Here is a 15,280-nt window from a genome sequence, read left to right on the forward strand (position 1 = left end):
TGGATCATCTAGTTTCCAAATGCTCCTAGCTGCTTGAAAGAGAAAAATTTTCTGCTGAATGAAAACCCTGAAAGAACTACTTGAATGGATTTCTCTTGGGTGTATGGGCTGGCACCCTGAAGCCATAACAGAAATAACTTTCTTGCTGGCCGGATGAGCCTTTTGTGAACAAGGATCCTTCCTTCCTCTTTCCCTTTCTTCTGTGTCTTTCTTTTTTGGTCCTAAATATAAAAGCAATAAAGTAATCTCAGTCATGGTCATTGGAAAGGTTTTTTATACCAGCTGACATAAAAATCCTATTTTAGTTGTCAAGTCGACTTTTAAAAATTCTGCATTACTCTCTTTCTTTATGTCTTTGGAAATTTGATCTTTAAAATGCTATGTTGTCTTTTATACTATTTAAATTTATATCATATTTAGTTGAAGAAGAGGAGGTATATGCATAATTGTAAACTGTGACTATTTTCAGAACTGATAAACTTAGAGTAAGTTAAACCCTAGATTTTTAGTAGGTTACTCCACAGTGGAAAGGTAGGTCCCCTTTAAGCTTTGTGAGAGCTGCTGCTTTCTTGGGTAGCCTCTTCTCTGGGGAGGAGAGACTTCATCCTGCTCAGTGTGAAGCCTATTAGTACTGTGAGAGGTAGCCAAGGCTCTCACGGAAAATACTTCATATCCTAGGTTGACACACAATGATTATCAATTTGCTTGCTGCTTACTGTAATACTGGGTTTTGATAGAAAGCTTTCATTAAGCAGATAGGAATTGTGTCATTGGAAACATGATTTTGAGGCATTTTGGTGGTGCTCTGAGATGTGCACATGAGGGCCATTCATCATTCCATCAAATGGCCAGCAACGTGGAAAACAGAATGCTGTTTCCATGTATGTCTTAGTCGTCAAGTGGTGATCTTGACAGCTGTCCATTGCTTGCTTCTCTACGTGCTAATATCTTTTCATGCCTCAGACTCTGCTTCTCCTACTGCTTCTTAACAGAGACAGGGGTCTGTGTAGGTATACATGCATGTGCCTGGGCGGATGACCTAAGGAAAGATTTTCTTTAGAAAGAGGAGTTAAGGGACCCAAGAACTGCCCACATATTAGCTGTATCTTAAGGAATGTTATCTAGTTTAGGTTACAGTTTTGTCTCAAAACATCTTTCAGATGATTAGCACATTTCGATTGATGAGAGCTGCTATGGTTTAGATATGGTTTGAGTTTGTTCCCAAAAGTTTCATGTTGTGGAGGGTTGGTCTGCTATGTGGCAACATAGGAGGTGATAAAACCTTTAAGAGGTGGTCCCTGGTGGAAGACTTAAGATCATTGGGGACATGATCTGGCTTCCTCTTTGTAGATGTGATCTTGCCCTATTGAATGTGCTCCTGCCCTCTGCTGTGAGGTTCTCACCAGAGCCGAGCTGATGCTGGTGCCAGAATTGTGAGCTGAAAAAAGGCCCTGTTAGTAGAAAGTTAGCCTGCCTCGGGTATTTTGTTACAGTAACAGAAAAATGGACCTAATATGATCTGACACATTTCCTATTATGTCTTTGATATGATTTGGTTTTTTAAATTATTTTTATTGGTGAATTATAAGTATATATAATAGTGGGATTCATTATTCCATATTCATACATGCACATAATTTGATCACTCTCATTCTCTGGTACCTTCCCTTGCCCTTCCTTTCTCCCTCCCCTGACCTACTCACTCTATTTTACTGATCTCCCTTCTGTCATTATCATTCTTATTTTTAATTTGTGATTATAATTATATGTATGTATGTGTGTGTGTGTATATATACACACACATACATACATATAATTATAATACATATATATATATGATCCATTACAGTGTGTACACAGATATAGCATAATTCATGAGATCATTTTTTAAATTCCTTTTCTCTCTTTCTCTCTCTCTAGCTTCCACAAATGAGATAAAACATTTGACCCTCAACTTTCTAAGTCTAGCTTATTTCATTTAGCATGATGTTTTCCAGTTCCATCCATTTACTAACAAATGCCATAATTTTATTCCTCTTTATGGCTGAATAAAACTCCATTTTGTATATATGCCACATTTTCTTTATCTGTCCATCTCTTGGTGGACATCTAGGCTGATTTTATAACTTGGCTCTTGTGAGTTGCATTGCTATGAACATTTGTATGTGTGTATCACTATGTATGCTGATTTTAGTTCTCTTGGATAAATACCATGGAGTGGGATACCTGGATCATGTGGTGGTTCCACACTTTTAGTCTTTTGATAATCTCCCTTAGATTAGATCTCAATTTTTTTTTTTGCTGATTTCTTACTGGTTATCATAGTTAGAACCCAGTACTTACAGGAGATCCTTCAGCAATCTTGAAGGAAGGAATCTGGTTTAAGTGGTTGCTGTCTTTAAATAGGCCCAGGTGGTATCATATTTTCCTTTCAAGGTAATGCTCCTTCCTAGTAATTACATTCTTAGCTGCCCTGAAAAGGTTGAAGGATTAAAAACAAACAAACAAACAAAAAAAAAAAACACCAAGAAAACCTATTTTTAGAAGCTGAAACCAGAACCATGCTTTGGCAATGATGGTGAAAAGAAGACCAGTAATTTAGGCCTTGCAGCTTTATATTCTCTCAGAGTGCTCAGTTCACAGTCCTATTTTTAGAAACATAGAAGCTGGTTTTTATGCCTGCCTGGAAAATATTCTGTAGTAGAGTGGAGTCATCTTTTATAAAAGAACTTGGAAATAGTAAAAATAATAATTTAGATGCCATTAAGTCAATTCAAAGTTAAAATACTTTGTGTAGTAATTGGAAAGGATGGTGATAAGAAAATCTGCTATAACCTGTGCATCCCCAAATAAAGGATGAGAATCAGGTTGGTTGTGACTTAAACTCTTCCTAGCTGAAAAACATCCACGGAAACACTTTAGGATAAAAATGTTTTAAAAATGGATTTGACAGCACGGGAGGCCGATGTAACTTAGCCCATATGTCTTTTTACCCTAGCTGCTGATATTTTGAGGATATACCCTTTTCAGTCACTAAGAAGGAGGATTTTATCACAACCCTAGTTTTTAAAGTTTTTCTCCTCTGTATAACTTACTTATAAGCTATAATTGTAAAAAGAAACATACATTATGAATCATTTTTTTCAAATCCAGAGTTTCCCCCATTGTTAGTATCAGGTATCTCCTCTTTTTAATGTTTTTCTTTTTTCATTTCTAAGGAGTTAAGTCTACTTTTAAATTACTCTGAAGATTTTTTAAAGATTTTTTTCCTTTTTTAAAAATTTTTTTCCTTAGTGGTCCTCACTGAGGGGGTCTCATGCCTGGGTATTCTCATCCTTGTCTTTGGTGGCAGATAGATAGGAATGAAGGGAGGCATCCATTGGAAGAGGTGAGCTGATAAACCTTCAAGAGCTCCAACCTCATCCATGGATAAAAAATGGCAAAACATTCTTTTTTTAATGCAAATTACATCTCATAAGCAACCATGTTCCTTAACAGGAAAATATACTATAAATTCATATGGCAAATATTCCATGTCCCCCGATATGGCAAAAGGCTTTACATCCAAGTCCTCTGTTTCTACTGACAGCCCTTCTTCCTGAGGCCCTGAAGGTCCCTTCCCACCCTTTTGAGTCACTGTGAGTAATTAGGATAGAAGAGAGATCAATTAATATTTCTAGGAGATGCTGTCTTTGGTTAAGTTCATTTGTCTTTTTCAGATATGTGCACAAGTGTCAAAACCATACTAGAAAAATGACTGCTTATAGTAGGAAATCATTATTTTGATTTTGATATTTTCTGTCTGTGGGTATGTCTTTGCAATTAGGTTAGAAAATATAAAAATGATGGAAAATGCTTAGTCTCAACAAGAATGAAAGGAACTGAACATTTCCCTGCCTTCACAAATAGTAGAAGGATAAATTGTTAAAAAAATTTTTAGGGGTAATTTGTAATGTGTGTACAAATTTAAAATATATGTGCCCTTGGACCTAGCAATTCCACTTCTAAGTGCATATAATAAGGAGAGAGTAAACAGATGGGAAAAAGTATTTGTGCCAGAATTTTAGCATTATTTACAATAATAAAAAAAGGAAAACAAGTATTTGTCAATAGAGGATTAGTTGTTGATAGCATTTTATACAAGGAAATATTGTGACACTGTTAAAGAACATTTCATGTTCTATTGACATTGAAAAATATTACACATAATTACATGAGAAAAGAGGACAGAGCAATGTGACATATAAGATGATTTCATTTTTTGTTATTAAAGTATAAAGAATATATACTTTGAAGTCTGGTTATAAGTTAAGTTGCTATTTATAGTAACTATTTTCAGGAGAGGGAGAGAAAAACAGGATCCTCTCATTCTAATTTATACATTTTTATGGTTTAGAATTTTACATGAACTTTCTTTCACCAAGAAAATAGTAAAGTGATTTTACATTCTGAAAAATGAAAGAATGTACACGTGTGGAGCAGGCAATGTGACCTCCACCTGTGTGTACTGCTCCTCTCGTGGGTGTGTCCTTGCAGTGTTTGCTGACAAGTACGTGATCTTCGCCATAAGCCATCTCCAATTTATTTTATGCGGTTTTTGCGCCTCTTCCTCTAACAGTGAGAAGATTGCTCACATCTGGCATCATGATTCAGGTGTTTCCACTACATGACCCTGAAGCCCTGAAGAAGCTTGAGGATACCTGGTACACTCGGTTTACTTTGAAGTATCAACCCATAGGTAGGTGCCAATACCTGTCTTTTACAGAAGAAGAGACCTGTAAAGAAATGTCACCATCCGGCAGTGGAGTCATCTCTCTGGGGAAGATAATTTAGTGCTCTGCTAGGCACAAGATGCAGGATGGACCTATTCCGCATATTGATTGGGGCATGAGGGCATGAAATGACCCCCACTTCACTTTAAAAAATGTATAATTTACTTGCAGTGATTAAAAAGGAGTCTTTGGTGGTCTTTGGTAGTCTTTACTTAAGTTCTTTTTTCCCTTCCATTACAGACAATATTCGTGGCTACTTTGGAGAAACGATTGCTCTTTACTTTGGATTTTTGGAGTATTTTACTTTTGCCTTAATCCCCATGGCTGTCATTGGGTTACCTTACTACCTGTTTGTGTGGGAAGACTATGACAAGTATGTGATCTTCGCCTCGTTCAACCTGATCTGGTCCACAGTGATCCTGGAGGTGTGGAAGCGTGGCTGTGCCAACATGACCTATCGGTGGGGGACATTGCTGATGAAGAGACAGTTTGAGGAGCCCCGACCAGGGTTTCATGGGGTCTTGGGTATCAATTCTGTCACCGGTCGGGAGGAGCCTGTCTACTCCAGCTTTAAGAGACAGCTGCGCATTTACCTGGTCTCGCTGCCTTTTGTATGCCTCTGTCTCTATTTCTCTCTGTATGTCATGATGATTTACTTCGACATGGAAGTCTGGGCCTTGAGTCTACACGAGGATAGTGGGTCCGAGTGGACAAATATCTTGTTATATGTGCCCAGCATCATCTATGCCATCATAATTGAGATCATGAACCGCCTCTATCGATATGCTGCTGAGTTTTTAACTTCATGGGGTAAGCCTTGATTTTTTTTGTATTCACGTCTTATTTTGCCTATAAGAAATGTTTCTTAGGTTCTAGGACTACAGAACTGCCACCATGCAGAGGAGATGGATGTTCTCGTTTGTTATAGAGACATGAGGAAAAATTCATCACCTCTGTGAGCTCTGATGATCTTTGTGTTAGGTTTATCACAGCTTTCATTTATTGAGTGTTACTATGTTCTGGATGTCCAGTAAGCACTTTATCCACAGTATCTTATTTTCCCCTCCTCAGGGCACTTTGAAATAGAAGTCATTTCACCATTTTGTGGATAAAAGATACTGAAAAACTTAACAAGATTTTAACAATAAACTGCAGAACCAGGCTAATCCACACCTATCTGTCTTAAACCTGTGCTCGTAATACTGTAACAGTGTGTTTCATGCTGAAGGTAAAATAAATTAAAATTATCTTCATGATCCTAGGGCTAGTATCCTAAAATTGACTTGTCTAGTTCATTTGGGCACTGAGGGCTGCTATCAGCAGAGGTGGTTCTTCATGCATCTCTCTGTAGAAATGAGGAACTTGGTTATAGTTTAAAAATGGTCTGAATTCACTCATTAATTGTTTATTCAAACAAATAAATAAATATGCTATATTATAGCTTAGGAAGAAGTCTAGGCCTTAAATTCATGGATCATAAAGATGTTTTAAATTATTTTAATTAGTGATATAACAATAGAAGCAACTATGTGTTGAGGGCTTCCTTTTTGCTGGTTCTGGTCTGAGGCTGCATGTTATTTCTGATTCTGACTCCAAACCCGGGAGGAGGGTGGTCTACCTTGTGTTGTAGGCGAGGAGGCTGAGTGGCAGGAAGCTAAGTAGCTGGCCCAAGGTGAGGCCATGGCTGAGCAGCTGAATTGCTGTTTTGATCCTGGATGATCCCCTGCCTCTGTGCAGGATGACACTCTCCTCAGAGTATTCCTTTTTGTTCTTTTGTTAGGCTATTTTGGGATCTGTACAATGTACCATGTTTAAGCAAGGATGGAAAGTTGAATTTCCATCTCTTCAAGTTACTCCCTGTAAGTCACCTGTCCAGAAAACTATAATGTCCTCCTCTTAGTGGTTATGATCAGTTTTGCCACTTATCCAGGACCTTCTTTTAGGCAGTCATTTATAAGATCATTTGCCGATGCTTCCCAAATTTCTTTTTAGCATTAATATTTAAAAAAATTCAGACCACATGATATTGCAGACCCATGAGGAATGTGTCCTTGCTTGGTGTTCTTGGTGGCAAGGAATGACCATGACCAGAAGCCTGGCATATTTAGTGATTGAGGATCTGTGATCATATGTCTCTGTTCTGAGCAAAAGTCCCATTTTACCTCACGTCAGTGCACCCATGTTTTTTTCTTATCTGAGAGAAATTATCTTTCCTTTTTAATATTTTAGAGAATCACAGATTGGAATCTGCATACCAGAATCATCTAGTTCTGAAAGTTTTGGTGGTAAGTAGAGTTTTTATGTACAAGTCCATCTGAATTTTGAAACTAATGGATACTACTTGGTGTTTAGGATTACAAATATGAAGAGTGACTTCTAATTTAAGATAAGTTAGCCTGTTTTGTATAAATAGGCAAGAGGTGATTAATAAGCATGTGTACTTTTATGTTCAGTGACCTTATTACAAATGTGTATGTGGTGTGAGACTTTACAATATAGAGATTAGTAACGTAGCCCATTTCCAGTTATTAAATAAAAAAGGAACCACTTTCTAGACATGTTTGTATTTAGTAACCTCTTTGAATGTTTTTGCTATTTGGTGATCCTGTCAGATACCTGCAGTCTGAATAGTGATGAAACCCTAAATTATTTTTAAAATTTTGGTAAAGAAATTTCCAAAGTCCAAGAGGTTTCCAGCATGTTTTGATGGATGGGAGGAAAGAAATGGAGAGAAAGTATTGTACGATGTGCTTGCTGTTTATGTAAACACTCACCCATTACATCTCTTTCCATCATTATTATAAGTCATAAAGAAGTCCCACCTTGAAAGCACCTCACTAGTCAGAGGGTTACCCCATCATCTGTGTCATAATGTAAGAATCCCTGAATTTGTTGCTGGAATGGCTCAAACACAGTCCACATACTTCACACTTCAAACTAGGGTCTTCGTTCTAGCCATAGAATCATCCTAAGAAGTTTGCCTGTCTGGTTTTTCAGTCCTTAAAAGATCAGAAATCACCATTAGGAGAGTTCCAGAAGTAGGTAAACTTAGGCAAGAGCAGTTAAGGAAATAGAAGACCTGTCATAGATAAAAATTCAGTAATTTGGCCATTAAAACAAGAGCAAGTGACCTTAGCATCTTACAAAATCTCTAAAGGCCTGATTCACATTATGAAATAATGGATATTTAAAATGTTGGTGAATCCAAAGGAAGTTGCATAATAAAGCAGAGGACCTCATATTACGTTGTTTTAGTTAGATTTTTCATCACTGTGGCCAAAAGACCTGATAAGAACTTAGAGGAGGAAAAGTTTATTTTGGGTCATGGTTTCAGAGGTCTCAGTCCATGGTCAGCTAACTCCATTGCTCTGGACCTGAGTGAGGCAGCACATCATGGCAGAAGAGCATGGAACAGGAAAACAACTCAGGACATGACAAAAAGAAGCAGAGAGCTCAGCTCACCAGGGACAGTTTATAAACACCAGAGTCACATCCCCAGTGACCTGCTTCCTGCTGTCACACCTTACCTACCTACAGTTACCACCCAGTTAATCCACATTTGTGGATTAATCCACTGATTAGGTCATTCCTCTCATAATTGAATTATTTCACCTTTGAAAATTCTTGCATTGTTTCACGAATGAGCTTTTGGGGAACACTCATATCTAAACTATAACATCCATTAAGAAGTTCACTTCAAAAGACCACAAGGGAGCTTTTGCTCGCAGAGCTGAAAGCATGCATCTTTCTTAAAAAATTCAGTTATGTATAAGACTTTGTTATCTCTGGCAATGCCGGATACGATGCCAGGTGGCTGCTCTGTAAAGATCCACACGTTTGAACCAGTTCCTCCTGCATTGTGTTTGTTACTCTCTCCCTTTCCCTGTAACTTTATAGAAATAGTGTTTGTCAGTCTTTCAGGCTTTGCTGTTCAACTTCCATTCTGACTTAGCATCCCTGTGCTGTGGCCATATTGATCTCACTGCTCATCATCTGGACAGTGTCCCAGTCCTAACTAGGTGCTCACTCTTATACACATAGCAGCCTCTTCCTCAGAAGGCGATGCTGTGCCACAGAGAGTAGGCAATTGGAGACTGGGAGGCAGAACCCTAAGTGCAGGATGGCGACAGGTTCTTGAGCCAGGGAACCACTTGAAGGAATGGGACTTTTTGTGGCAGAATCTCCTGGCTGGTGCCCCTAGCCCCAGGCTGCCACTGTGCCTGGCAGGGCAGTGAAACTCATGCCTCTGCTGACAAAGATGCTTCCCAACTGGGCTGGTTGTTTTGACTGGTGCTAGTGCCGCCTGGCTACCCTGGTGTTTCCTGGAGGAAGGGAATCTTAGGCCCTTGAGCAGAAAGAGGCATTGGTATTTGTCCCTTGTTGTGATAGGCCCCCTTGCCAGAGCCACACAGCTTGCTCTGTTGTCTCCTGTGTGACTTAAGGTCTGTGGGCATGAAGAAGTTTCCAAGGTGGGGCTGCTTGTTGCTATGAAGTCTTTCTTGCCATGTTGCCTGCCTTCCATGGCATCTCTCTATGGGACAGGGAATCTTGGGCACTGCAGGGAAGAAGGGTACTTCCCCTGCAGCTTACTGCTAGTGGGGCCTGATTGAAACCCCCATGCCCATTCCTCTGGGCTTGCTGGTATGGATGGGACTCCTATTTGAAAAGGGAGCAGTGAACCAAGCTGGTCTACCCAGTTCCTGGGATGGGGTTGCTGGGCCTTGGTTTTCCCTTGAGTGGGGACAACTTAAACCCCATTAAATCCAACGTTTTCAATTCTGCAAATATTTCAACAAAACTGGCACAAATGTGTTCGAATAGGTTGGATTAATCTGGAGCTTTATATATATATATGTGTGTGTGTGTGTGTAATGTTTGTTATTATTGTATAATCAGATACTTACATGATATGTATGTTATATAGCATATAATTATATTTATAATTGCACTCAAGTTTTTACAGGTGTTCTACACGTCTGGGATGATGGGGTAAAATGGATTAGGATGCCGATGCTGTGCTGTTCCTCTGGTCCTGGGGTCCCCAACAGTTTACTCCTTCCTAGTGCCTTTCAGAGCTCTCCTTTGGTTTCCTCTCCCGTTATCCAGAGTTGATAGTGGTATTTAGTAAGAAGGCACAGGGAGGTACAGTTCTGTGCCTTGTTATCTGGAACAGAAGTTCCTCATTGTGTTTTTTAATGCTGTATTTAGGATTATAATAAGGTACTGCAAAACAGTATTTAACATTGTTATATTTTTTTGGCAGTTCAACTTTCTAAATTGCTTCGCCTCACTCTTCTACATTGCTTTTGTCCTAAGGGATATGAAGCTTTTGCGCCAGGTCAGTGTGCATAACAGAAAAGAATCTGTTTTTTCAGGTCTTGGTTGGTTTCCTATATTCAGGTAATTGTCTTCAGATTATTTTTATAAATAAAATCTTTTTCAATTTTGTATATTTCTAAGCCCAATTCTAAATATGAAAAACATGAGCATGCGTGCCCTGTGTATCATTTTAAACTGATGAGAAATTAACCAATTTGCAAAATTAACCATAAAGGGCAATAAAATCAATTATGTGGTTCACTTCAAAGCTTGTTAAACCAGTCCCAACAGCCAAATGTATTCATTAATTGAACTTCTGGGGTGTTTTAGGCAGGGGAGATTGGTATAACCTTAACAGGTCTTTTTTTTTTTTTACCTTAACAGGTCTTGTAAATTTTATTTTTAAGTTGATAAGTTGTTGAACTTTACAGATCAGTGGATCCTGTGCTGTGCTCTTTCTTTACTGAAATGTTTGGGAAAGTCCCACATTTATTTTGGCATCTTGTCATTTCTGGATCATGTTTTTAGTAGTTTTTAGTAGTGACTAAAAACTTGATTGCAAATTATGAATTTCTAAATTCTCATTTTGTACTTGAGCCAGTTATCGGTAAAGGGCCATTTCTTCCTGGTTCTAATATTCTGAAATGGTTTGTGAGCAGTGTCTGAAATCCTAGGATTCTTAATACTTACATGAAAGATTGGGATAATTTCCTCGGAAATTAAAAAATTTGTATAATCAGAGAAATTACAAGATTTTATAGTTGGGTGCTAATGGCTTGCATAAATGTTGTTGCTCTTATCAACTATACTAGATACGTTGATACCTTTTAAAATTATTTTTGCAAATTGGGAAAGTTAAAAATAATGTATTTGGATTTGATTAGCTGAATGTATGGACCTTCTCTGACCCCACATAGTGGTGTATTATTAAGGTATGACTTCTTATTTCTTATCTTTAGAGAGTCTCCTTTAGTTATCAGAGGGGAATGAAGGAGGACTCTTTAAAAATCAGAAGTGTAGTGCCAGCACAGGTGATGTCAGATGGAAACATTCATTTCCACCTGGGGAAGGTGGAAATTGGTCCATCATCTCTGGAAACCACTAAGGTAGCTTCCCCAAGAACCTCAGCTCATTCCTAGTACATCATCAGAGATGTGATCAAGACTCACAGATGTGGGATATCCTATGAGAGCTTTTATAATAAGAACAATTGGAATTAAATTTAATTCAGCAGCAGTGTATGAGCTAAGTAAAAACATTTTTAGTGATATGGGAAAAATGCTTTCAATATATTGAGAAAAGGAATATAAAAAAGCATGTATGTATAGGATGATTGTAGTTTAATTGTACACATGATTGGGAAAACTACCTCAAGTTGTGGTAGCAGTTCTGTCATGGTTATGGAATTATGAGTAGCTTTTTGTTTCTTCTATTTTCTACTGCAAGGTGAGGATTTGCTAATTTTATAATTCAATTTTTTTTAAAAAAGTTTTTTTTTTCAAAGTTGTCAACATCATTTAGATTTTTATGTTGTGGTTAGGATGAGATGACAAAGAACACAGTTTCAGGTTACTACATTTTCCTATTGACTCAATTGGCTTATTTCTTATCATCTTATTTGTATTTTAATCTAAGTCTTTTCTGTGACAACTGTAAATCAGAAACACTTCTCTAACACATAGCTTGTCTAATATTAGTTTTTATAACATAATAGTATAATTTTAAGGCCTTATTTTATTTATTACATAATTATATGCATATTATAGTTTTATTAAGCTACCTTGACATGACTTATGTTCTTCTCTTTAGAGCTTGGCCACACTTCTGATTACTTCCCAGCTCCTTAACCAAATAGTGGAATCTCTTCTTCCTTATTGGCTCCAAAGGAAGCATGGTGTGCAGGTGAAGAGGAGGGTGCAGGCTTTAAAGGCAGACATTGATGTTGCATTATATGAACAAGTCATCCTGGAAAAGGAAATGGGAACCTATATGGTAAGTTGGATTATTGCTGAATTAAACATTACTGGAAGTGGATAATAGTCATGCCTGTCGTACACTCATTGTCTCAGGTGGCACTATTTTATAAGTGCTTCCAGCCAGTTTCCTCTCTGAACCACTTTAAAGTTGAAAAGATGGGGTCAGGGTTATAGCTCAGTGGTAGTGCACTTGCATAGCATGCAGAAAGCCCAGGATTTGATCCCTACCCCCCACCCCCCGACAGTGCATTAAAATGCTGCCATCTTGGATCAAAAGTTATGCCCAATAACACCAAAGGGCAAGTTTAGGAAATTACTTGACAGTTTTGCAGAACCAGGAGGTGAGAATAGTTGCTCCAAACATGACAGAGCAAGGGAGAAGTGACTGCCCAGAGAAGCAACAGCATTGCTCACTCTTGGCATTTCAAACTCATAGAAAATTATCACTCAAGCAAAAGATTGAGGACCACTGCCGAAAATGGAATGCCAATGCGAAGATTAATTTTTAGTTTAAATTAGTGGTGTTGTAGATATAAATCAGTTCCTTTCAGACAATTTATTTTTAGGAACTATAAGAAAATTAGTAGAGATTTAGTTGCTTATAATATTTGAAAAGTCTAGCTCATAAAAATCTAGCCATGTATGCATAAACTTTTATTGTGCTCCACCCGTGTTCACTGTCTGTATTTGGTGGGGTGGGATTTGGGGATTACATTTCTTTCAGGGCTCTTTTTCATGCATTCTGTGCCTTCCTTTTGGACATGGTAAAAGATTTATTTCTTGGTGAAATAGATCCCTCGGTAGTTCACTCAGTGAGGGTCAATTTTGTTAGACATCCGTAGTTTCATTTTTCGTGGAGAATAAGTTCATCTTTTGATTACTGAGTTCCTTAGCTGGCTTTCATAGTTTTTCTAATATGCTAAAGAATTTTGGTTTTTATGTTCATCTTCAGTAAGAGTTCTCCCTCTTCTCTCTGCTCACTTCTCCCTGCCTTATTTATTGCAGCTGTTCCCTGGGGCTCCCACCCCTGGTTTGCTGGGGATTCTCTATTTCAGGTCATGGAGCCAGTAGGTAGCCGTCCACACAAACTGTAGTTCCTGGCTGCAGTTGTAACTTTTTTCAGCCTCCCTTTCAAGATGGGTGGGGGTTGACTTTCCGCCTGGTTCCAGTTAAATTCCAAGGAAGGGTGCTCTCTGTTCTCAGTTCTCCTGCCTGACAGGAAGCAGATCTGAGCCACCTCGGCCTGCCTGTGGAGTTGGAGCCTGGCCATGTTCTGCCTTCCCATCTTGCTTTTATTCCATTTCTTACGTATGCACCTGTTTTTTTCTTGTTTCTGACTGGGGATATGTCTTTTGATTAAAATATCTATATACACAGTTGCATTTTCTATCATTTCTGTGTTTAGGGGAGAAGATATAAAGTATAAATACACAGCACAACTAGAATGACAGTGCCACGTGTGTTTATATGTGAACGGCAGAGAACATGCACACAGAGGAGGAGTTAGAGATGGGGAGCTCGTGGATACAGTGGAGCTGCCCTTTCTGAATGCCCATCTGCTGTGGGTTAAAACCCAGTCTCAGTTAAGTCACATTATGTCAGGATCCTCTTCTTGCTTGTGCAAGGAGTAGTTTTTTGGGGGGAGCCAGATTTGTTTTTCTTCCTTCATGCTGTTCCAGAAACTAACCCAGCAGTCTCTCCATCATGCTCATCATTCACCCTCCCTGCCCTGGAGAGGCCACATTTTCCCAGCCTTCACCAGCTGCTCCTGGCTCTCCTTCCTTCCTCTTGGTGCCTGCCCCAATCCTCAGCAGCTTTCCTATTTTAAACTAAGCAAGCCCTTCACCTCCTGTGTGGTTTGTCCTGTCTCTTTCTTGTCCCTCACAATTTCTTGAGATAAAGTCTCCATATTATTGTCAGTGTCCTAATTTTCTTCCTATAATCCGTTAGAATCTGCTTTCGGCTATTCTTTTTCTCTGAAATTGGGTAAATGACATCACCTCCTAAAGTGCCCAAACCAAGCTCATAATGTCTCCAGAGAACTTTCTCCTCTTTTCCCTGGCTCAGTAAATGGTATACAGTAATCCAAACAACACAGACCTGTGTGTACAGTTCTTACTTCTCTGAGAACTGCATGCAATAAGGTGACACTGCCAAGATCATAGATCTTGCCTCTTGTGGCATTTCAGTCCAACTGACAATGCCTTTATGAAGGAAGGTGAAGGAGGCTCATATTACCTGAATTTACTGCTTATGTGTGATAGCACTTCAGCTCTAGAATTACACTGAGATTTTGAAGAAAAGTAGAAGCTCTATGTTGTTAGTCATTTGGTGACTAAATCAGGAACAGGGGTCAAGACTTGGTTTTCCCAGTTTATAGTCTTTCTGTTGTACAGCTCAGAGGATCTGTGATGTGACATGAGAAGAACTGGTGTATTAATCTCCCTGGCAGGTCCTGGGACTGTAAGTGAACTCCAGGCTTACAGGGTTCCTTCTCAGCTTGCCTGTAGGGTCCTCCTGGTCTCCCATAAGTTCCCAGTGTACTCTCTCCACTGGAGCAGCATTAGGTATTTGTTATCTTTAATGTATTTGGAGAGAAGAAATGCTTTGGGGCACATTTGTTCTAGATGATTGTTTCTGGTGCATTGATCCTTCCCTTGTGGTGTATTTTGCTCCTCACTGAAGTCAGAAAATTTAGGATTACATGTTCTGGGACTCCATCCTGACTGCCTGCATGAGTCTAAGATAATGTTGTCAAGCTTTGGGAAAAAGCAGTTTGGTTGAAATTTTTGAGAACATTATTGTAAAAGTAATACTTGCTCACTTACTATAGAAAACTTGGCAAATGCAGAATAGAACAAATAAGAAAAAGGAATTCCTCTGTCGTATCCACACCTAGGATGACCAACTGGCGCCCCTGACCCCTGCTCCACCAGCTCCAGACTAGGGCTTTGCAGCTTCTTGGGTCTTCACTGTCCACTGCTGTCCTTTTCTTGAAACTGCTAGTTTTTACCCAACTACCTAGCCAAGGAAGGTTGAATTTTCACAATGCCTGCTCCACCCAGAATAATAATCACCCCACAGTAAGTGAGCTGCTGTCTCTTAAGCTAGACATTAGTGAGGTTTGCCAAAAATGTAAGTGATGTCCCTTTTTACACTTAAACAAGTGTATTTTTCTAAAAAAAAAAAAAAAAAAAAAAAAAAAAAAAAAAG

General features: G+C 38.8%; 1 protein-coding gene and 1 non-coding gene across 3 annotated transcripts in view; both read left to right on the top strand.

The window, feature by feature from the left end:
• Ano10 (anoctamin 10) overlaps nucleotides 1-15,280 on the top strand; it is a 168,233-nt gene that overhangs the window by 9,329 nt on the left and 143,624 nt on the right. For both annotated transcript variants that reach the window (XR_007344337.1, XM_015489409.2), the window contains exons 4-8: nucleotides 4,619-4,738; nucleotides 5,013-5,582; nucleotides 7,002-7,057; nucleotides 10,036-10,110; nucleotides 11,901-12,083. Coding sequence is in view for 1 of the 2 variants with exons in the window: in XM_015489409.2 (XP_015344895.1) it covers nucleotides 4,619-4,738; nucleotides 5,013-5,582; nucleotides 7,002-7,057; nucleotides 10,036-10,110; nucleotides 11,901-12,083 (1,004 nt within the window). In the remaining variant the exon portion in view is untranslated. The remainder of the gene's footprint in view (nucleotides 1-4,618; nucleotides 4,739-5,012; nucleotides 5,583-7,001; nucleotides 7,058-10,035; nucleotides 10,111-11,900; nucleotides 12,084-15,280) is intronic.
• Nucleotides 14,285-14,362, top strand: LOC125613853. The gene has a single exon (XR_007344448.1). It is a non-coding gene; the product is annotated as a small nucleolar RNA SNORD45 (small nucleolar RNA).

Source organism: Marmota marmota, unplaced genomic scaffold (genome assembly GCF_001458135.2).
Source record: "Marmota marmota marmota unplaced genomic scaffold, marMar, whole genome shotgun sequence".
Lineage (NCBI taxonomy): Eukaryota > Metazoa > Chordata > Mammalia > Rodentia > Sciuridae > Marmota > Marmota marmota.